We start from the raw sequence: 23,530 nt of genomic DNA on the forward strand, positions 1-23,530 counted from the left end.
CTACTAACCATGCATGGAGGGTTCCATCCCAAATCCAGCACCCTGAGACTGTACACGAGCCGCAAGGACGGAGGCAGAGGACTAGTGAGTGTGAGAACCACTGTCCAGGACGAAACAACTAAGATCCATAAATACATCAGGGACAAAGCCTCAACAGACAATGTGCTCAGTGAATGTCTCAGACAACAGGGAACGGAGGTTGAGGTGCCAGAGATACCATCATGGGAGGACAAGCCCCTACATGGGATGTACCACCAGCAAATAACCCAAGTGGCTGATATCAGTAAATCCTACCAATGGCTGGAAAAAGCTGGACTCAAGGACAGCACAGAGGCCCTCATCCTGGCCGCCCAGGAACAGGCCCTAAACACCAGAGCAATAGAGGCCCAGATCTACCACACCAGACAAGACCCAAGGTGTAGGTTGTGCAAGGAGGCCCCTGAGACAGTCCAGCACATCACAGCAGGGTGCAAGATACTGGCAGGGAAAGCGTACGTGGAGCGACATAACCAAGTGGCAGGCATAGTGTACAGAAACATCTGTGCAGAATATGGACTGGAAACCCCGAGATCAAAGTGGGAAACACCCCCAAAGGTGGTGGAGAACGCCAGAGCTAAGATCCTGTGGGACTTCCAGATCCAGACAGACAAAATGGTAATGGCGAACCAACCAGACATTGTCGTAGTGGATAAACATCAGAGGAAAGCCGTTGTGGTAGATGTAGCAATACCAAGTGATTGCAACATCAGGAAAAAGGAGCACGAGAAACTGGAGAAATACCAGGGCCTCAGGGAAGAACTGGAGAGGGCCTGGAAGGTGAAGACCACAGTGGTGCCTGTGGTCATCGGGGCCCTCGGGGCAGTAACCCCCAAACTGGAGCAGTGGCTACAACAGATCCCAGGAACAACATCAGACATCTCAGTCCAGAAATGTGCAGTCCTTGGCACAGCCAAGATACTGCGCAGAACCCTCAAGCTCCCAGGCCTCTGGTAGAGGACCCGAGCTCAGAGGATAAGAACCACCCGTGGTGGGTGAGAAGGGAATATAATATATATATATATATATATATATATATATATATAGGCAGAATAAATTATCTACAGGATAGCTGTTTGATTATTGATACCGAGTGGAACTATTTTCAACAAGAGGACGCAAAGGGTAAGAATCATATTTTTTTAAAATTAACGTTCACATTTCTGTCTGTATCATAACAAATTTCAAATACTGGTTAATTTGATATTCTAGGTGTGATACACTGTCTCATTTTTAATGAATGCCAATCTCCCCATAATTTCTATATAGAACACTGAAATGATCAGAAGAGATGAAGAGCTGTTTTACCAGTGAAAACCGCCTTTAGTACTCCTAGTTAAAATTGCCTTTAGAAGTTCCCTCATTAGTAAACAGAGTCCACCTCTGTGTAAGAGAAGTTAAAAATTATTGACACAGGAGAGTTGAGTACAACTGCACACTTCAGATTCTGTGAAAACGTTGAAAAGCATCTCTTATTTTTCCTCAACAAATCTACATCTGCTACTTTCTTGTTGGCCTGTCACGTCAGTTCATTGAAATGTCTATAGGTTTGATAAATACTTTTGAAAGGCACTTTTAAATGTCATGTCAAAAGTGTTTTTGTTTTCTACTTCATCGTTGTTCTCAGACCTTGGCATCATTGTGTAATTACTGGTCTTGATTCGGTCTCCATTGGGGATTGGCAAAGCAACGATATCCAGTTTTAATTCATTATCATCTCATGTGAGTGGAATTGACAAATATTTTTAAAAAACAAATTTATTTTTCAAAAAGTTATCAAGGTACTGCCTGTTACATGTGTACATCTTGAAAACTTGTGTTTTCAATTGTGAAAGATTTTAGGAGCTTGAGTTTAGTTGCAAGCATCCTCTAATTAACTTCACTGAGGCTTTGACAGTTAATTAAGAATTTAAGCTTGGATGCCTCCAATTAGCAAGGGGCAACATCACTTGTGTTACTGCAGCAGGAAGACAGTATTCCCCTGATATCCACATCAAAAGTGCTTGCAATGCTTCTTTAGTGGACAAAAAGAAAAGCTAAAGAAAGAATAGCGGTTAGATAATTTGCTGAAAAAGTATATACAGTGTAGATTTTTAAAAATATGAATATCCTAATTTTATCTCTGTTATATTTCACTTAATCTCTTATAAATGTTTTTTTGAATAAGCTTATGTTCGCTGTCATTCTGAATGTGTGTTGCGGACTGAAAATTCACCTCCAAAAGGTCACATGTGATCTAATGTGTTTTAATTAAACCAAGCGCAGCTCCAACTCCACCATGGTTCAGTGTCTCAGTCTCATCCATTCACATTTTTACCATGTTAATTGTGGTGGCTGAATCTACCCATCCCAAGGGCCACCAAAAGAATGAGTGTATTCAAAGCCCAGTGATTGAATCTTTTGATGAGCAGGTGAGCTTGCTTTTACTCCCCTAGGACTTTTTTTTGACATTCGTCCTATTTGGTTCCTTCTCAGCGACAGGTGTGGAGACTGACAGGACAGCACAGGTCCTGGTCTCTAAGGGACTTTGATGCATCGATCATAGTCCATTTTGATGACTGGACCGCTGCAGTTGTGCAGCGACGTATCAAGCTAGTGGTTTGTATTGATTGTTGGTTAAAACACAGCTGCATAATCCTTCACAGAGATTACTTAAATTCAGATTCAGATTTATTTAAGTCCCAAATGGGCAATTAAAGTTACAGCAGGTGTATGATTATAAAATGACATCAAAACTAAAAGAAATGAAAAACAATTTAACACCCCAAAACAGGCATCATCTATAAATCAATATATAATCTACTTTCCTTTCTTTTTTATGCATTCAGTTGGATAGATGCTGTGTTTAGGATCATTGTCATGTTTATGAATGAAGTTCTTCCAATATTTAGCTGTCTGACAGATAACCTCACATTTCACCCTGCAATACTATGTATTCAGGAGGGCTTTGTCAGCGCAGTGAGTGCAAGGTGTTCAGATCCTGTGGCTGCAGATACACTTAAACTATCAGCCCTCCAGCATCAATTTGCTTTTTGGTACAGTTGGTTTGCATTGCATTGGAAGTCTTGCCAAAAATGATGATTGAAGAATTTAACTATTTTCTCATCTGTTGTGGGGTCTTTTTAAAAACCTTACTAATGTAATACTCATTTACATTAGTTATGAATATTTCATTACAAATGCTTTGTAGTACTTAGAGTTGGAGGGCTCGTGCCTGTCTCAGTCATTAGGCTACCCTTGGGATTTAAACTGGACAGGATGCCTCTCTATCACAGGGCAACATAGAAACACAACCATACGTGGATACACTTGTACATAATGGTAACTTTGAGTATTTGCTTAAACTAACTGCCTCTTTTGTTGGACTAATGGAGAAAGTTATCTGGAGTGAGAACCCATGATTAAATTGGGTGAGCTTGCAAGCTTCAGAACTTGAGTCAGAGTTTGAACCCAGAACCTTTTTGCTGCAACAGTGCTTACAGGGCAGCTGAGAATCATCCCTCTTTACATGCTCAGTCATTGCCAATATAATTTCTTTTTGGCTACCAATAGAAGCAGCAAAGTTGAACTCCCCCCTGAAATGTGTAACATCATATGTCATTTAATTTAGTTTCATATTTCATTGCATGCAGCAAAGTACTATTATTAATAAATGATTTAATTGGTGATCAGGTTATTTTTAGACAGATTACTTTCCTATGTAGCAAGATCACGGGGTCAGTGGCTCCAGGTGCCATGAATCACCCTTCAGTAACCTCTACCCCTGCAATCATCAATCAAGAGCCGCAGGGGAGTGAATCAAGCCATCTCTGCATTTGCATAACAATTCATAGGACTTTCCTTCAAGCAGATGTATATCACAATCTTACTGGTTAAGATATGTTAAAGAGATTAGATCTATAAAAGTAGTTTCATACAATTGTATTATTTAATAAACTAAACAGAACATTTGTTAAACTGAGATTGTTAATTAGTTTATTGGTGTTCCACATGTCTCATCTTTTAGGTGACTACCCAGCTCCACGAGCAGTTCTGACTGGTCATGACCAGGAAGTTGTGTGTGTGTCCGTCTGCGCAGAGCTGGGCCTTGTCATCAGTGGAGCAAAAGGTCAGTGATCTTCTTTGTCTATTTATGTAGCTGTCATTATGGAAAAGTGGAGGACCAGAAATGTGTTAAATATGGCTCTAAAGGAAAACTAATTCCCAAGCAAACTGTAAAATCAGTGCATTTATTACAACAGTAAACTCATCCCTGATATCAAATGTTTTCCACTAGGCATTACAAACAGCAATTAGCAAACCACTGATAAATAACAGTCTGGACAATTTGCTATTGCAGAATTACAGGTCAACTTTTGACAGTGTCTCAATGGTTAAATAGCTTCTTACCCTCCGCCAACTGCTTTAACGTTTTTCAGTCCGGTTTTCCAGCTGTACTGAGACTGCCCTCTTCAAAGTGTTCAATGACATCCACCTAAATACAGACAGTGGAAGAACCACAGTTCTGGTTTTGTTGGCCCTCAGCACAGTATTTGACACTGTTGACCACGACATAAGCAACCGCAGATTTGGATGAGACTATCTGTACCAGTACTTGGCTTACATAAAGAACAGGGATTTCTTACGTAAGGTACAGAGGAACAATCAAGCGTTGTTACCTTAAAAAGGGACAATGTACATCACATTATAAGCCAATTTTAACCAAAAAGGCATTTTTTTTTATTTGTAGTTCCCCAGGGGATAATTAATATTAATACAACCTAAAACCAAAATAAGAATAAAATGCGTATCAACTTTCCAGACGACGCGGGTCTTCTGGGTCTAGTCATAGCATAGCAGTCCAATTCTAGAATCCCTACACCGTCTGCCTGTTACTCAAAGATTATAATTTAAAATCTCCTTAATAGTTTACAAAGCACTTCATAATAGAAACCCAGACTACATGTCTGATCTTCAACCCGATGTGTCTCTCAGACCTTTAAGATCATCAGAATCAAGCCTACTAATTTTCCGAGAGTCAGAATTAAACATGGTGAAGCAGCTTTTAGTTTTTATGCTCCAACACTCTGGAATAAGCTTCCTGCTCACTGCAAGACTGCCCTTACCTTGAGTTTATTTAAAACAAGGTTAAAAAACTTCTTGTTTGAAGTTGTCTATTCTTAATTTTTTTAAATTCTATTAATTCGCTTTCTTTAAAATTTTAATGTTTATTTTGTCTATTTTAATCTTCTTGATTTTTTTATTTGTTTTTTTTTTGTATCATCTTCTTGTTTTATGTTGTTTTTAACTTTCTTGTACAAGCACTTTGAATTGTCTTTGGCTGAAAGGTGCTATATAAATAAAGTTGCCTTGCCGTATCCTAGTCTACTCCGCATTCCCAGAACCAGAACCAAACATGAAGCAGTACTCAGTTTCTATGCACCACAAATCTGGAACAAACTTCCAAGAAAAACCCAAAACAGCCAAAACACTGAGTTCCTTCCAATTAAGACTTAAACCTGACCTGTTCAGAGTTGCCTTTGATTAATAACTGATTAATATATTTGTTAACAGTTATCAAATGTAACAATTTTGATGATGGCATTGGACAAAATGTAATATTTGTTTCTTTGATTCATAGTTGGTATTTGTTTTTATCTTGTATAACACTGGCTGTTGCTGAATTGTGCTAATATACTAATATTTGCATTGACAGCCTGACCGGTTCAAAACAATTAGAAATATGTCCAGCTCTTTTTGGTAGCACAAGTACAGGTACCTCACACTGTGTTTTGGGTTCGACAGAGGGTCCTTGTCTGGTCCACACCATAACCGGGGACCTTCTACGGGCCCTGGAGGGGCCAGACGACTATCAGTGCCCACGGCTCATCTCAGTGTCCAGTGAGGGTCACTGCATCATCTATTATGAGAGAGGCCGCTTCTGCAACTTCAGCATAAATGGAAAACTGCTGGCACAGATGGAGGTCAATGATTCTACCAGGGTAAAGACAGTTGACATTAGCATACTCAATGAAAATATCCTTACACACACACAAAGCAATTCATATCTGGGGCAAATAGGATTATGCAATCATGTTTTCTTCCCTTTCATGCCCTTCATACATTTTCACAATGACTAAGTGAAAAAGAAAACTAAACACAACCTTTTTGTTATTCTCATTGTGTACATTCTTTATTCGACTTTAGGGCTTAAGTTTAAAAAGAACAAAACTATTTAGTTGCATATTTTACATTCTGCAGTAAAACCACAATTTTTCATAAGCCTAAAGTGGTGTGTTAAATTTGTCTGTATCCCTCCTTAAGGCAATTCTCTTGAGCAGTGATGGACACAACCTTGTGACAGGTGGAGACAACGGTGTGGTGGAAGTGTGGCAAGCTTGTGACTTCAGACAACTCTACATCTACCCCGGCTGTGATGCAGGCATCCGAGCCATGGATCTATCACACGATCAAAGGTTAGGTTTGGGCAGTTTCATGATGGTATTTTACCTCAGAGGATGAGTTCAGGTTTAGTTTCTTTCAAAACAGATTTAAATCCTTCTATCAAACATGTCATATGACCCATGAGAACTGTTTTGATACACTTCTCTACAGAGATGATGATAGCCATTGATATTGAAAGCTAGAGAATAGAAAAAGCATATTAACTATATCCAATTGGAAGCCTAGATTTGTTCCTGCTTTCGTTAAGATGCTCCATCTTTTATAATGGACATAAACATCTTAAACATATAAACATATTTTATACCTTCCTAGCTTTCTGTGCAAATAACTATTACTGACTTTTCTCAGATCAACATAATCAAACTAATGAAGAAATCTTTTTTAATTTAAGAAAACAATAGAACAGAAAAAAAAAATGAGAGCAAATTATGTCCAAATGGCAGTGCAAAGAATCTACCCCGGCATATAAAGCAGAAGCTTTATGCTGGACTCAGGTCCATGCAACTGTGGGCCGAATTTCCCAGAAATTTTATTTTTCCTCAAGTCCAAAAGGGGGCAAAAGTGTCCAAACTTGTAAATAGTTGGATATTAGTTTACAAATTCTGCTCTTTTACGGAGCACATAAAGTTACAATTTTTGGGTCTCTGAAAAGTGAGTTTTAGAACAATTTACCTGGTTTGAAAAACAATGGAATGGTAAATTTGATTCATACTTTTTGGATCTAAAATAGGATATTTTACCTTTTATTTCTTTTAAGGAGCTGCTTTCCAAAACTTTGCCTTCATGAGTTCACTGCAAGTACATGCAAAAGTAAAGTGAGGTTCATAACATGACTAACAAAGAACCATTCTGCAGCGACTATTCACGATGCTTGAATGTTCAGAGCCTTGGGGTAAAGCAGTAAGAAGCTACCCTGATAAATCAGCCGCTTCAGTACATTCCAGCCAGACATGGACACAAAGGTTGCAGGAAGGCATTGAACAACTAGCTGTAACCCCATAGTTTACTGATGGTTTCTGCATGTTTCTCCTTATACTTGACATTACATGGTTTGAGGTATGTTTATTCCCTTTTGCTACCCTTTAGGACCTTGATCACTGGCATGGCTTCTGGCAGCATTGTGGCATTCAACATAGATTTCAACAGATGGCACTATGAGCACCAAAACAGGTACTGACCAGATGAAACTTCCAACATAATGGTTGTTAAAAAAAAAAAAAAAAAAAAAAAAAAAAAAAAAAAAAACTGCTAACCTGTGACTGTGGTGAGCAGAAGAGGATCCAAGTAGCAAAGAAGGGATCAATCAGGGGAAGAACATCAAATATTTGTATGTTCATCTGACCTCAGAGGCAACCACATTCTGATTTATCTGCTGCTGTACAATCTGGACACATTGTTTTATTATTGTACCTTAACACCAGCTAAAGTCTTGTAGAACTGAGACAAGTGGGACTGTTGTGATTATGGAGAAACTGAGGTAATGTATGCACAGATATTAAATTCTAAATGTTTCCCTTTTAAACTGGAACAAAGTAAAGAATATTTTACCTAATATAAATAATAATTTGACAAATATTTGGAAACAATGTGAAGAAAAAGACCTAAATGCTGGTGGCATAACATTTTTGTTAACTGTAAAATCTTAATATGTAAATGCTGTGGGACAAGCCAATGAAATGAGCGATGCCATTGTGCAAGCCATGAATTAATGTAGTCATCACCTTAAACATTTGTTAGTAACTTGTATAAAGCTGCTGTGTGCACCTAAACAAAGGTTAATTTGTACGTTTGTGAAAAGACTAAATGTTCATATATTTGTTGTTCGTTAATATGGGAAAGTGAGTTTTAATGTAATCTTGGTCCTTTGTGATAAATGTTTTTAATATGCCAGCAACATTTAAATGTGACATTGCCTTGGTTTTTTATGCTTTTAAGTAGAACTGTTAGTTTACATTTTTTGTTCAAAAGATGGCTCAAAAAAATTAAATGCCAAATTTGTTAGGTGGTATTTTTTTTATTTCTGTTTGTAACAAAACTGACACTTTGAAAATGTCATTTTAATGACCATGTTATTAATAGTGCATTCGATATCAGTTCTGTTATTTAAAACCTTTGTATTTTGTATTTTTTTTTGCACAAATGTTTTTATCATGTTAATTCACAACCTGCTCGTACTGTCAATCTGTACTCTTATAAGCAATACTTTTTTTTCTGAATAGATTTAAGGTTTTCTGTTACTTGACCTTAGTTATTGATGCAGATAAATTGCTCTATTTTAGTATATTGATTAAAGCTATTAAAGCATTACTATGCTGTTTATCTGTCAATCTATATCAACAAAAATATGCAAATTAATAACTTTTGGTTTGTTTATAAGCACAGGTCTAACATAAAACCAATCTACCTAAAGCTATAATTTTGCATGCTAATATATTAAGGCGGCATTGGGTTTACTTTGTGTTCACGTAAAACTTGTTTCAAAAAACAATCTGTTTTTAACTTAAAAAGCAGTGACTAAATTTTATGTAGTGTTTTAATATTCATGCAGTGTTTTAATATTCCAGCTGTGCCATGTCATTTTCATATGATTTAATTTAAATGCAACATATTTGGAAATTGTAATTGCATTAAAAAAAAATTATGGACCTGAGACAACTCATGTAGTGTTTCTTTAAATAAATGTAAATTGTAAATCTGAAATACAAAGGGTGGATTTTTCTGGAATAGTGTTTGGTTATGCTGCCATCTGCTGTCTGAACATGGACCTCCTGAGATCAGTTTACTTTTTTTTCAGCTTTTTGTTTTTCAGAACAAGTCTTTTTTGTTTCTTTATTACAGTAATACTTTTCAAGTGGCAAGTCATGAGGCACCTAAATATTTTCACATTAAGAAAACCTATTCACCATTAATAAAAACGTTTCTTCACTAACTTGTTTTCTTTGTGCTGTTTGGTACGCCCAAAAAAAGCCCTTTGGTGACATTGCATTAATGTCAAGATATGTGTTTTAATTTTATCAGTTACCATGGACAGACACTATAATGAAAACTATTCATAAAGAACAACAATTTTTGTTTTACAGGAAGAGAGCAAAAGTGTTCAAAAGTATGCACTTCATCACATGCAGGTAAGAGCCTGGAAAACAAACATTCAAAACTTTTGTCTGAGCAAAATTAATTGCATAATGAGAAAACATACAGGTCTTAAAAAAAAAAAAGTACTTGCATAAATCACATTAAAATGACTATTAGTGGAAGCACTGTTGAATTCACTTAAATGTGAAAAATAACATGTTGCACCATTTAACTCCAATAAGAAGGTATGTCAGTTGTCAGAAATACATTTGTTTTGGCATTCAAAATGGACATTTAGTATTGTGAGGTATGTGCACCTAATTCCACTTGCGTGCAGGTCTGCCAAGGTAATGCCTTGAAAAAGGTGCAATTTTCAATGTCCTACACTCCACTGAGATTCATCTGCACCACCACCATTGCAAGATCTAGTTTAATCTTCACGTTAGAAGTACTAGGTGCCTTTTTAAATGATTTAATGATCCAGTGTAGCAGCATTGGTCAAATGTGTTTCGGAATTACGAGTCGCATCTTTACATCCCAAAGCAACATGCTTTCAAGAAATGTAACATGTAATAAACTAATGTGATATTTTAATTTAAAATTTTAAAATATGCATGAAACATGTCAAGGTTATTCAGAAACAAGATTTACATGCAAGAATTCAATAAACTTGTTTTTGTGAAAATTTAGGTAGTTCTATGTTGTAACCACCAGAGGGCCCTAGTGAACTACCTCAAATATCACCTTTCAAGAAAAAAAAAATCAACTGCATTTGTGGCTTTTAAGAAAATATTTCCACAAGACTCCAATCAGCTAATCTGTCTTTTTTTTATCTCAATATATTTTTGTCTTAGTTAAACTGTAATCCCTGCTCCACTCCATTGTGGTTCAGTCACTCACTGAGCAAACTGATCATATACACATACGGATTTTGCAAATCTTTGTACCCATGCATCATTATTTGGATAAGTACAACTACACCTCAAAGGAAAATTTAGGAGAACTACATCCATGTACATCCAAATCATTGCAGTGCCCCTGCTCGTCCCAGTTTTTGAAGCAGTATTGGGAGAAAAAAAACATGAGAAGGCTACTGTCTGAATAGGTTTTACAATTTTTTCATACTGTCAAGCTGTGTTCATTTTATAGGGCTGTCCTTCAATTTTACAAATGTATTTTAAATTGAGAAAGTGACCAGAAAATGGGTACATTTAAGGACCAGAGACCCATTATTATATTAAACACAAATCTCTCCAAATAGGAACCTGGTGTGATTTCTGCACACCTATTAGAAGGGAGAAGTGGGTGAAAGAACGGTGTCAGCTGAAATTGGAGACAACTCTGGGGAGATGATGGGGTTGGCAATCTCTGAGGTGGTGGTGGCACCACTGCTGGGCAACAATTGGGTAGAAAGCTTCACATCCTGGTGGCGTCTTCGTCGGAAAACTTGCTTCTCTTTATCAAGTGGCGTGGTCTAAGGGGTGAAACGGTAGAATATATCAGGTTCTTCTCAAATCAAAGAGGCAAGTTAAAAATGAAATTAATTGTGACAAATTGATACAGAACAAATGTGCTTAGCTAATCAGCCACAATGTTGTGAAAAATGTTTGCACAAATATGGAGCTACAAATTTCTTGTTTACCATTTTATAAACCTTAAATGTTTCAGATCAAACTTTAAGGCAAAGATAATCTGAATGCATAAAGCAGTTTTCAAATGAGCTTTAATACATATGGGGAAAACGCATATCCAAACTAATGTAGCCTTCTGTGAAACAATTTACCCTCTTGCTGAAACATGAATGATCAGCACTTTGATTTTATTTCACTAGCCACACCAATGACTGAATACTGCAGACATGTAGAGTAAAGAAAAACACTTAACTTGAACCAGTGAAAACATAAAATAGGCTAAAATATCTCAAAAAGACAATTCCCCAACCTAAAGAAATGCAAAACATGGAGGAAATCCATGTCCATCAGGCTGGAAACAGTAGCAAAGTCATTTGCTAGAAGCAGGTAGATCTACAAATTGTAGTCCAGAATAAAACGACAGCATATTCAGACTCCAAGTAAAACATAGGTATCCAAGAAATTAATCCAGCAAATAAGTACCAAGTGATTGATCATAGTAGCTGATCTAATAGTAATACAAATGATCAATTAGCAAAATTTAAGCACACTTTTTAAATCCCTTTCTCCCCATATAAAAATTTAGACTTAATGTGTTAGAACAGGAAAAGCTTTAAGTTTCAATGTATAAAGTTTATTGTACATTTACTTGATCTCCAAATAGCACAATGCTTCAGCAGTTATAAATAGTAAGTAAAATTTGTTAAACAAAATTTAACTGTAGGTTCATGTTAAGGTTTATTCTTCATTCTGTGAAGTTACTCAGTAATTTTACATAAGAATACCAATAATACTAGTCAAGTTAAAGTAAAGTGTGGTGGTGTGAAATGATCATTTTTCTATTTTCAAAAAGTTACACAAGTAATGTAAGTAGTTACTGCTCACCCCTGGATGGCATTTGTGAATCTTATAAGTAGGAGTTCAACCAGAATTACTCCAAACACAATGACAAATCATCCAGGTTGTCAAACAACACAAAACAGGAACTAATGTACTGCTGGCCTCACTTAGATCGATGTTTATGATTTAGCAATAAAACAGAAGCCGGACAAAAACTAAATCTTGTATCTGGCAGAAAATTAATGTCATGTCAGAAAAATGACTATATTGCCAGTTACATGGCGGCGATACTATGATGGTCTGGAGCCACTTTGCTGCTTCTGGACAAATTGTAGAAAATATTAAGCAGTAATTTTGCTCCAATAGAAATCCTTAAGCAGAATGTTTGGCTTACGCAGCATGACAAAAACCCAACCATTTAGGTTTATGGGGTAATGTCTTTTAAAACTGCTTTTCAAGATCACCAAAAAATTGTTTGATGATCTAAAGAATTTAAGCGTGACAAAAAAAAGGTAAAAACACAAGATATAAGGGGGGAAATGCAGTTTTTGTGCCACTTGACCACACTTCTTGTGTGGTCAAGAAGTGGATTTTCTGAATCATTAAATTGAGTTTCTATTGTAAAGGTAACAATGTAATGCGAGAAAATATCACAGTAAGTTGTGCAATGAAGAACAGCTGCAGCCCAAACAGCCCAAATGAGATGAGGTAAACTGATGAGGTATGAAAATGATTAAATTGATGGACGTGGGTCAAATCCATGGGGAATGGGAAATGGAGACTGCCAGCACTTTGCCACGGAAGCACTCACTGCACTTTAGCACTTTGCTGTGTCATACCTTATCCAACACAATCCTGGATTCTGGTTGTGATCCAAAGACCCTGACTTCTGGATGGTTAAGTCCTGGTCCAGCAAAGCAGAGGGAGATGAACTCAGTGGATCACCTTGAACTCAAAGCATCGCTGGCCAAATTGTCAGCAAGGTGTCCAACTTTAATTTCCTACTAAAATTACTACTTCACTGGCAAAAGAATTACACGTAATCGATTTTTTTCTTTATTTTACTTCTTCATATTTCACATGAAAACTCAAATTATTCACTATATTAAACAAAAATACCATTCAGCATCTCCTCCATCAATAAATAAGCAGTTGAAAAATGCAAGTTTAATTTAATTAACATCTTGTACACCTAATGACTATAAGCATAACTTATGTGCAGGATGTCCAAGCAACAGTGCTGACAGTCCAGCTAGATAGGATGGCAGAGTGAGGTAAAAACAAAAAAGAAAAACACATGGCAGCATGACTTGGATGGAAGCTAATCTCAAATAATGCTGAGAAAATGAGAGTGGTCTGGCTGTAGAGCATGAATCTTGTAGAGCTGCTGTGGTAGAGGAGAAACAAGTTGGCTACAGATTAGAAATGCCACAATCGTCAATTGACTCTTTAATTCAAATTTAAAGTGCATGAAGGTAAGAACGATATAGTCAGAAGATCCGTAATCCAAAAATAAAAACATACCATAGAGCTCATAAGACTTAAACTAGTAGGGTGGGTTATACATTTTAAGACTACATTTACCTTTGAGTTGGGGGGATTTTTTTTTTTTTTAAATGGAATTTATGAACAAATATTTAGCCAAAGGCTGTTAGCGATGCAATTTTTCATTTTCAACTGAAAAAAACACTTTGATGACGCAAAATATAAATGTTATAACTATAAGAAATCCAATAAAGTGAAATGGGAATTTATTTATATACACAGTATTAAATAAAAAAATTAAAAAAAGTATTTTCACCAACAGGCTGAGGTCTCCTAAAGGCAATGTCTGTAAAAGGTTATATTTTATTTTTATTTTCAAATAATAAATAAGATTTTTGCTAAAAATGTAATTGCACAGAGAGGACTACTTTTGGACTACGTTGAATTCTCATGTTTCCGTTTTGAATGATAGAGCATGAAAAGCAAGGCAGCAAAAAATAAATAAATACAAAATAAAAATTAGCAAAAAAAAAAAAAAAATCAGCCTCACCGAAAACAAAATTACAAGCAAACTTTCCATCAAGTTTCTAATTAGTTCTTACTGTAATTACTGACACTCCTGCTGCAGTGCCATTGAGCTTGGGTCCATAATTAAAATGCTTCTTGATTTTTCCAGCCACAGCAAGCTGGTGCCCCTTTTCTGACAGACTGTCACCCTGAAAAATACAGACATTGCTTAGCGACATAGCTTATGTTTCAGTAATACATTCTTCTTCAGCTCTTTTGCTGTATATGTTTGCAGTGATTTACTGAACTTACATTGACCCAGGGATGATCCAGCACTTGTCCAGCTGTGTATCTTTGATCCACAACTACCTGCAGCATGCCAGTGATCAGAGCCTAGAGATAAATGTGTTACTCATAAATATCTTGGAACATAATGAGAAAATCTGGTCTGACAGATTGTGAAGCATATTCATGGTAAAAGTCAACTTCCAGGCAACCTTGGCAGGCTCAGATACGTTGTCCCAGTATGGTGCTGGAAATTCAAGATGGCCTTTTATAATCTCTTCAAAGAGGGCCTCCTGGTCTTCTCCACTGCTGCAAGAATAAAATGCACAATTAAAAAAAATAATTTCATAACTGAAAAAGTATATGCCAAATACCGGTTATTTTTACTTAATGTAATAATAATAATAATAAAGCACATACCCACGAAAAGGAGGAAAACCACAGACCAGTATGTAAGTGATGACGCCTGCTGCCCAGATATCAACCTTGAGGCCATATCTGAAGTCACAAAATGAAACATCAGTGAAAAGGATTGATTAGAAACATACATATTACAGTAGTTTTTGGCCCACAAGTCACATTCAACCTTACCCTGTTTCAGCAACAATCTCTGGTGCTACATAAGTAGGTGTTCCACAAACAGCATAAAGAGGACCATTGACAACAGTAGCCAAGCCAAAGTCTCCCAGTTTCAGAGATTTACTACCATCTTGATGTTCATACACCTGTGTGACAAGAATGGACAGAAACGATAAGCAAAGCCCCTACTTGGTGAGGAATTGAAGTAAAACAAAAAGATACTGCTTCCAAGCATGTTTAATAATATTTATACTTAATTTTGTATTGCCATAATAAAGCCGTATACCAGTTGTGAGAAAATACAAGTGAATATGCAATGCTGTAGTACTCGAGACCAGTCTTGGTCTCGAGACCATTTTTTTGAAAAACCCCAAATTTCTTTCTTAGAAAGTACTACATAAAACCAATTAAAAAATATTTTTAATATACAATTTTTACATTTTAGCTTACACATCCATGTGGAATAACGCTGACTTGACTGCTGTCCAGCAAGACAGTCACTGACACATTCTCACAGCAGGATTAGGTTTTTATAAATGCTCTTTCCTCAGGCTTTATTAAGTACCACTTACCAAGAGATTTTCTGGTTTTATGTCTCTGTGCACAATATTGAGACTGTGGAGGTACTTTATGGCGCTTGCCAAGTTGAACAGCATACAACTGGCATCCCGCTCTGTGTATCTGTTGGAGGAGGTAATGGCGTCAAAGAGATCTCCTCCCTGGATAGAAGATTTTCAAAATGTAAATAATTACTGCATGATTACATAAATTTAATTAAAGAAATAAATTATATTCTAAACATTACACGTATCAATATAACTTTTTGGGAAAGTAGCTTTGAACCTATTCACCTATAATCTATTTAAAAATGCAAAGTACCTTCACCAGTTCCATTACAAGATAGAGATCTCTGCGGGTGTCCATTTCCTCGATTAAGAGGACAATGTTTGGATGTTTCACACGCCTCAGAATGGACACTTCACTCTGTATCATGTGTTCCTGAATGATGCAGAAAAAGAAAGTACAGAATTTAAGAATAGTTCAGTATGTAAAACATCAATTTCACAAAGATGTTTAATCCCTGTGCCCCAAACACACATACACACTAAAATGGAATACTAAAGAACGACAAATTAGCACAAATTTTGTGATTCGATGTGATTCTAGAAGAATCAGAATGCCTACCTTTCCCTTACATTTGTCTTTGCTGATTATTTTTAAAGCATACTCTCTTCCAGTTGATCTTTCCACACATTCACGAACCACAGCAAAGTTTCCATCCCCTAAAATCCTTCCAACTTTGTATCTGTCTGTTATGGAGGTAGGAACTGGGGAACATTCATCCACTGGCTCAACTGAGTGAGAAAACATTTCTATAATTTCTGAAACGTATGGCATAATGACTCGTGTAGTTTATTTTTATGTCAATACCCCACCTTCACCGTTGGGACCATCTCCTTCATCCATTGAGCTGCATACCTTGGTAGAGGCTAATGAAAGTGAAGAGCCACTGTACTGGGATCCCTAGTCCAAACAAAGAAAAGACAAAAACGTGATGAAGAATTGATACACAAGACCCCAATACAGAGAACTGATAAAAGCAATAGGGAACAATTTCAGGAAAATATTAACTACAATACTATAAATAAAATTGTAATTTACAGAATTTAGATTATATTCAAATGAAGTTACACACAAATACGCAAAGCATAAAAAAATTGTACCTCTTATTATATGTAATAGTTACACCCAAGCATCCCTTTGCAATATAATTGTAATTTGAACAATGTTGAAAATTTGCAGGCATATGTGATTCTTGCAAAACAATGACATGAAAACAAAACAAAAAAAATTATGAAATTTTAGTAAGAGGCTGGCATGTGAGCGCTAAAAAAAACATCCATAAACAAACATTTTTATTTAATTACATACATCCTATTATATTCGCTTTCTTAATTCACAACATTTTGAAACATTTATGGGTGTACACAAAACCTTACCGCTGTAATATAATTAATTTATCCCAAATATATTAGTGTCTAAAGCAAACTAATGTTTATTAGTACCGATAAAAGTACAATATACAGTAACTATGAAATGCCCATTTCAGACAAATGAGCATCTCTGGATGCGGTTTGTATGCTATCCTACATGTAGCAATGACAAACAGCAAAGTGCAACAGTCTTGTAGTACATCAGAAACCTGATTGTCTGAGCCAAAAGAGCCCTTTCAAAGCATGAAATATGGTACAGTCAAATTGTGTAGAAATCATTTGGCTATGGACACAACATAAGCTCAAGACAAGAAAAAGTAAATATTCAATGGCAGCACAGAAATAGTTCTCTATTCTACAAACTTTGTCTTCTTACCTGACGTCTTCGGAGGCTAGAAGGACTCGTTAAAATGGGACTTGGAGATTTTCCAGAACGAGGTGTAGAAAGCGTACTTCCAGCAGTGCCATTTGCTGTTAAGACGGCAAAAAATAAATAAATAAAAAAATAAAAAAACTGATAAGGAACCAAAACATGGCAAGTTCAAGTTTTAATTGTTAAACTCGAACACACATTTACCAGATCGGGCAGGTGAGGGAGACTTGCTTCTACGAGACATTCCACCAGTTCTCGACAAAGAACCACCATGAACTGTGGGGAGTCGGCCATATGACGATGACTTCGTCACCCTGCATTCTGGTGAGGAAAAATGCATTTAAAGCATGAAATGTATTTTACCCTGCAAGGTGATAAAGATTCTATTTAGAATAAGCAATTGTTCTGAGACTTAAGGTGGAATCTAAACAAAAAGATTCAGCACAAAACTAGGCCAAAAATGGAGGGGAAAAAAAGTATTGCCTGCAGACACACACACCTCATTCCAAGTATAGAACTAGATCAGTCAGTGAAAATATCACCTGCATACAGAGCTTGGCATTTTTCCAGCACACCCATCTCCTCAGACCAGATTAAATTACCTCTGAGCTCTGTATAAGCAGCAACTATACTGTGCAAAGGTTAACATACTTTCCCACAACATAACTTAATATAAAGCAATCTACAATGCAGTGAAAAACTGTTAAGTACAAGTTAGTGTAAGATGATTTGATGTGAAAAGAGGGAACACAATATTACAATGCTAAATAAGAGACATTTAAGAATTATCTGGAAGATGGGGAGAAAAAAAACAAACAAAAACTTTCGCTTACCAAGCATTTATAGAGGACACAAATAAAGATACTTAAGCATTTTTATGAACTGAAAGATGATGTCACTTTTAGCCCACTCAAATCCTTATAGACATACTTACCGTTTTCATCCAAATTGAAATCATCTTGATAGCGAAACTTTTCAGGACCACAAGCAATGAAAATGTCATCTTCTGCAAAAAAGTCCTGAAGACATGTAACCTGTCAAAGAGATTTAAAACAGGACTCTTACAAACTACTCTTCAAAGAAAGTACCCTACTTTCCATAGATATTGTTTTCATTTAAATTGATTTTAGTTTTTGACATTTCAAAACTACTAACTGCTCAATTTAAATTGGTCAAATGGCTTTTTGGCTCAACTCACACTCAACTCAGAACTTGCAAACCTACCTTTGGATTTGAGCAGGAAGATTTTTGACGAACAAAAACTTATTTGGTCCCACTTCTGGGTGATATACTGCATATTTAAATGCAGTAATTACCCTTTACTGGCAGGGATCCTTTGAAAAAAAATGTCGTCCTTACCTGATAATGTCAAAACAATATTGTTCTTAAGGTGAAAGCAGAGAAATGGCTGATGACTGAAGAGCTTTGAAATGTGTATCTCCATTCTGGAATGTCACAGTAACCCACTAAAAAACATAAATGCATGATTTTTCTGTTTTTTGCATGACTTCTCAATCAATCTAGCTGCACTTCACAAGAGTCACTATTATGTACAATTTGCTGCACCCTAATTTCTGACAAGTCTGACTAGAAATTTTTGGTGACATGTGACCAATAGATGCTTCTATTCATAAAAAAGTCACCCTTCTGAGTTTGTAACCCACATACACACCCTTTGTCAGTTCTGCTCTTTGAAATGTTACCATCTTTCTGTTGTCCGTTTTAGTCTTTAAAACAAAATGATTTTCAGTTGATACACTTCGGAAAACTGTTTTTAAAAGAGCTCATCCGTGTAAATATAAACTATAAAGGATGAACTAAATTCTCCATAACATATTTCATAAATCTTATAAACATCCAGTATGCATCAAAAGTATAACCTATTTGTTTAATAAAGGTTAAACAAAGCATGTCATCAAAACTCTCCCTTTGATGACAGCAGGTGGTCATCTGGCCATCTGTTGGCACAACACAAAGCACTGAATAAAGAGCAAAGAATGGCAGAGATCAAACTTACTAAAACAAATCTTAAAGAATCATAATTGTGTACAAGTTGGTAGTTTTTTTGGGACTAAGGAAGATGATTCTTGCAAATGACCCTGCTCATACCTGGTTAGAATCCTTATTGCCTTCAGAACTGCCTTTTTTCCTTCATGGCATAGTTTGAGAAAAAAAAAAAAAAAAACGGAAACATCCTTCTTGAAAATGAGTGGAAGTTGTCTGTATATCCATAATGAAAATCTGCTGTTCCTACCTACAGGTAACCTGTTTAAAATCGACTGACTGTAAGGTCACTTACCGCCCTTTCATGACAGGGAGACCAGTTTGAGATGATTTGAGCTTTATGACATGATGCTTCATCTTACTGAAAGTAGCGATCATTCGTTCCATTTTGTGCAACAGATTGGCTTATTTAAACCACATTTTAATTTTGTGTGAAAAAAATTTACAAAATTCTGTCAGTTTCCTCTGGCCACTAACATCCAGTGAGCACACAACTATTGCTCACTAGATATCTTCTCTATTTACAGTCAGTCCCTCTTGACTGACCATCATGAGAGATGGTCATGTGTTAAAAGCCAATAGCTCAGCAGTTTTTAAATGCTCAGATAAGCCAATCTGGCATAAACAACCAATCCACATTTAAAATCTAGTTACCCAACTGCTCCATTTGAACTTCTGAAATGAGTCTTCATCACATTTAGATGATAAACGCTTTGAGTTGCTGTGATTGCAGTTTCCAAAAGATTGAACTAGTGTATGTCGGGGACATTCAAGTTCATGGCAACAATAAAGTTCAATGGTTTAGGACACTCCTGACTTTAAAAAGATGTGCCCCGAAGTGTGTTCTATGGCATTACAAAACAAAAATGAAGTACATTAATAACAGACAGTCATGCTACCATATGCACAAAACAGCAGACAGAAAATAAAACACAGATAAATCCCACCACTAACTCACTACTCTGCTGCAGAGACTGTCACTTAGCAATTCACTCGAGTGTTACAGCTAAACACCAACAGAAAGCACACAGGACAGTTTTTGAAGTGAATTTTAAAGAAGTTATTTTTATGGGACGCTTAATGAAGCCTTTTTTTTAGTAGTCACATTCCTTTCCCTTAAATACACGCAATCTCCTCGAATATCATAATTTCAAGAGCTTTTAAAAGTAGTATTTGGGTATACTGTGGCTGGCTAATCAATCAATGAAAGTGCATGCTAGTAACTATTGTGCAAAATGTACTTTTCTGGAAATGCGGTACTTTAATATTTCGGAGACTGATCTGAAATCAGATCGCACGGCTCCATCTAACTGTTCTGTTGTTGTAGGAATATGGGATGGAGTCCTAGAAACCCATTTAGCAATAATTCCCAGGTGATTTTTAACGTACTGTGCTCCCTCTTTGAGTAAGAAAGAAACTTCAGGAGGGATGACGGGAAAAAAAAAAAAAAAAACACTTTCAGTACAGCAGTGTTCCGAAGCTGTGCCAAGCTTTGGTACACTGCTCAATTTAGAAAATCAGAGTGGATCAAGCTGATCCCCACATCATCCAAGTATTGTAAATGTCAATTTCCAATAGATCATTGCTTGGTAAAACTAAAAGCAGAGCTAACTAATGCACAAAGGCCATTTACTCCCATTCAAGCAATTAATCTTTTAGAAGGTAGAGGAAAAAAAGCATAACATAAGAGTACTCTACAATACAGAGCACTTAGTTGTTGGACTTTCTTATGCGACTTTAATTGCAAAACATCCAGGACTAACATACTTACTTTATATTTGATAAAGTATTATTATAATTTATCAATATAATAATATTGATAAAGTTTTATAAAATTTACGTTTTTGATAATCCTATTAATGTTGATCATCAAAACTGAAGTTTCATGGATGATTGAATCCAGTGACTGGAAGGGTCAATGTGCAACCTATTGAACTTGAAATGACAGACTAATATTGCTGAATGACATTTTACAATCTTGAAGGCAATAGTAACATAAATATTTAAATGTCCGCTGCAGACGGGAGAGTACTAAAACGGAGAACAAACAAAGCCCATCATAATTGAAAATTTTTTTTCGGAAACAAGAAAAAAAAAGACTCCTTTGATGCCTAAGGGTTCCTAAGCTTTCATGACATTAAAGATATATTATATACATTATCCAGTTTCCAAATATTGAGTTTTACAGTTTTGGAGAGAATTTTAACACTTACCATTTTGCCATCAACAGTATATAACCTTTTAACGACCCCAGAGTCCAGCTTGATGGCGTCTGTGATGTCACTCATGACTTGATCAAAGGAGTGTGCTGTCTTTTTGTTGAGCAAGACCCGAACAGCCTTGCGAGGTTTCACTCCACTGCGGACAATCGTCACCAGTTTGGGCTTTATGAAGTCTTTGGTCTCCCTGGTTTCTGGGGATCCAGCCATGGCGCTGCCGAGGGAAGAAGGATCGCGGATCGAAGCTGCAGTCCTGGCACCAACGGCCCAGTTGGGATTTACATTCTTTGTATAGTCTAGTTTCTTGAAAGGCTCTATGGATGCACAAACATAGCTTTCTCCTGGAGAAAATAGGAATAGAAAAGCTAATATACAAGTATGAAATGAAGAGCTATAATGTGAGCTTGATTGAATAAAGAACAGAATATAAGCACATTCTTTTTAAAAACTCAAAGGAGCTGAGTGACAGACTAACTTGGTTTGACTATAATATTTGCACTTCAGACAGTCGACATAATTTGCCTATGATTCAATATAAATTACATTTTATAAACAAAATGACAACAAAAGGGCACACATTTACCTTCCACCAGCTGTTCTATGCTGGTAATCTTGGTTGCTCCATCAACAGTATATATGGTCCTTACTCCTTGGGGCAAGTTGACATTATCAGAGAGAGACCTTGTGAGATCTGCGAGGAGAGCATCTAGAGATCTAAACCTCTCCTGAGAAATTGCATACACAATCCCTTTAAAGTAGCGGTCACCGTTGCGGTAGAAACGAATCTTCTTGGCCTTCTTTTCTGAGCTCAGTGCTTGCAGTGTCCTGGTTCTGTAAAGGCTGCAGTGAGCACTATGAGTTGGGCTAGGGAGACCATTCCCTTTGGAGCCCCTTCGGGTGTATCTCTGAGACTTGTCCCGCTCATCAAAATGCTCCAGGTCCATGACTGCTGAATTACACCCTAAAATAATAAACAAAACAAAAAAATCTTAACCAAAAAAATTCTTTATCTGAAACTGAGTGAACCCCACCACATCAGAACCACGTTTTGTGACAGGCCATACTGTCTTTCGGATTTGTGCAAGCTCTAATGCTGCAGCTGTTCCTAGTAAACAGATAAAGAAGCATGTCACACCCATCTAATGCTCCCTGGCATCTCATAATTTAAACAGTGTGAAATGGAATATATATTTTAGACAATTATTAAAAGGACATGACTACCCAAATGATTTTTATGAAGAAAAATTATAGTAAACTAAACGTGAATAGCAAATAAACGGTTGAAAAAAATTCTAATTGCCTTGCTGTCTCTTACCTTGAAGGTGAGGATAGAGGTAGGCAGAAAGCTTCTGTGCGGAAGTCTTAAATATTCTTATTTATGTGATGCCTTGGAGGAAGCATGCGTCCCTTTGTTGCCCTGTCACTGTCCTTAGCCGTCCTGCTGTGTGTGCTCACATGCAGACTGGAGGCAGGGCAGCCGGTGTCCTCTACCCTCCCTGCTCTTATTCCATTGCGGTGATTTAGCAGACCGCTGCAAGAGAGAGCGTGCTGTCGGCATGGCTCGCGCGCACGTTTATGACGGAGCGCGCAAACGCAGGATGCGCGGTCACGTAAGCCACACAGTAGAATAAAATAGAATAAAACATAGTAACATTGAGTAGATACGATAGTAAGTCGTTCCTCCATTTTTCTTAACACTGTGAATTGGTACATATAAGATCTGTCATGATGACAGTAGCAGGAAGCGTTTTTGGGGTACGCTGGTTGAAGCATAAGCGAAATACAATACAGGCCATTTACCCTAAAGGCTCATAGTGTACCCGATTTCCAAATTTTGTGTTTCCCGCAATTTTTTGTTGGGTCTGATAATTTCATAATCAATTTATCTCGATTTAACGATTGTTATCATTTAACGATTGTTATCATTAAGTCACAACACTTCCTCTGTAACACTTCAGATTTGGAGACGAGGTTTGAAATCCTTTCCATTTGAGGCGCATGTCATAAACTCAGCGCCCCTTACAAATCACTTTTGTGAACCATCTTCTCAAGGCTAACTTG

General features: G+C 36.7%; 2 protein-coding genes across 3 annotated transcripts in view; one reads left to right on the top strand and one right to left on the bottom strand.

Annotated features, from left to right (window-relative positions):
* nbeab (neurobeachin b) overlaps positions 1-9,409 on the top strand; it is a 203,748-nt gene extending 194,339 nt beyond the window's left edge. The window contains exons 55-58 of the mRNA XM_055028191.1: positions 4,043-4,144; positions 5,821-6,017; positions 6,340-6,491; positions 7,567-9,409. Coding sequence (XP_054884166.1) covers positions 4,043-4,144; positions 5,821-6,017; positions 6,340-6,491; positions 7,567-7,657 — 542 coding nt within the window. The 3' untranslated portion in view covers positions 7,658-9,409. The remainder of the gene's footprint in view (positions 1-4,042; positions 4,145-5,820; positions 6,018-6,339; positions 6,492-7,566) is intronic.
* Positions 9,410-9,476: 67 nt separating this feature from the next.
* Positions 9,477-22,964, bottom strand: LOC129358940 (serine/threonine-protein kinase DCLK1-like). 2 transcript variants are annotated; one of them, XM_055028217.1, is made up of 17 exons: positions 22,785-22,964; positions 22,053-22,430; positions 21,464-21,810; positions 18,181-18,280; positions 17,451-17,567; positions 17,250-17,344; positions 16,316-16,403; positions 16,065-16,234; positions 15,759-15,878; positions 15,452-15,598; positions 14,892-15,025; positions 14,721-14,798; positions 14,513-14,609; positions 14,328-14,408; positions 14,111-14,224; positions 12,863-12,927; positions 10,861-11,026 (listed from the first exon to the last, which is right to left on the bottom strand). In XM_055028217.1, the coding sequence occupies exons 2-17, from the start codon at positions 22,411-22,413 to the stop codon at positions 10,969-10,971; spliced, it is 2,172 nt and encodes a 723-aa protein (XP_054884192.1). In that variant the 5' UTR covers positions 22,414-22,430; positions 22,785-22,964; the 3' UTR covers positions 10,861-10,968. The 2 variants fall into 2 exon arrangements, with proteins under 2 accessions (XP_054884191.1, XP_054884192.1); XM_055028216.1 differs by lacking the exon at positions 12,863-12,927 and having other exon boundaries at positions 9,477-11,026.
* Between the last annotated feature and the right edge of the window lie 566 nt (positions 22,965-23,530).

This window comes from Poeciliopsis prolifica, unplaced genomic scaffold (genome assembly GCF_027474105.1).
Source record: "Poeciliopsis prolifica strain line A6 unplaced genomic scaffold, Auburn_PproV2 SCAFFOLD004, whole genome shotgun sequence".
In the NCBI taxonomy this organism is placed as follows: domain Eukaryota; kingdom Metazoa; phylum Chordata; class Actinopteri; order Cyprinodontiformes; family Poeciliidae; genus Poeciliopsis; species Poeciliopsis prolifica.

Coding starts and splice junctions, on each gene's coding strand:
- LOC129358940 (XM_055028216.1), bottom strand. CDS start 22,413: ATGGACCTGGAGCATTTTGATGAGCGGGACAAGTCTCAGAGATACACC. Junction 17,568..18,180: donor TTTCAATTTGGATGAAAACG/GTAAGTATGTCT, acceptor TTTCCTCACCAG/AATGCAGGGTGACGAAGTCA. Junction 14,610..14,720: donor GGTTTTCCTCCTTTTCGTGG/GTATGTGCTTTA, acceptor TTATTCTTGCAG/CAGTGGAGAAGACCAGGAGG.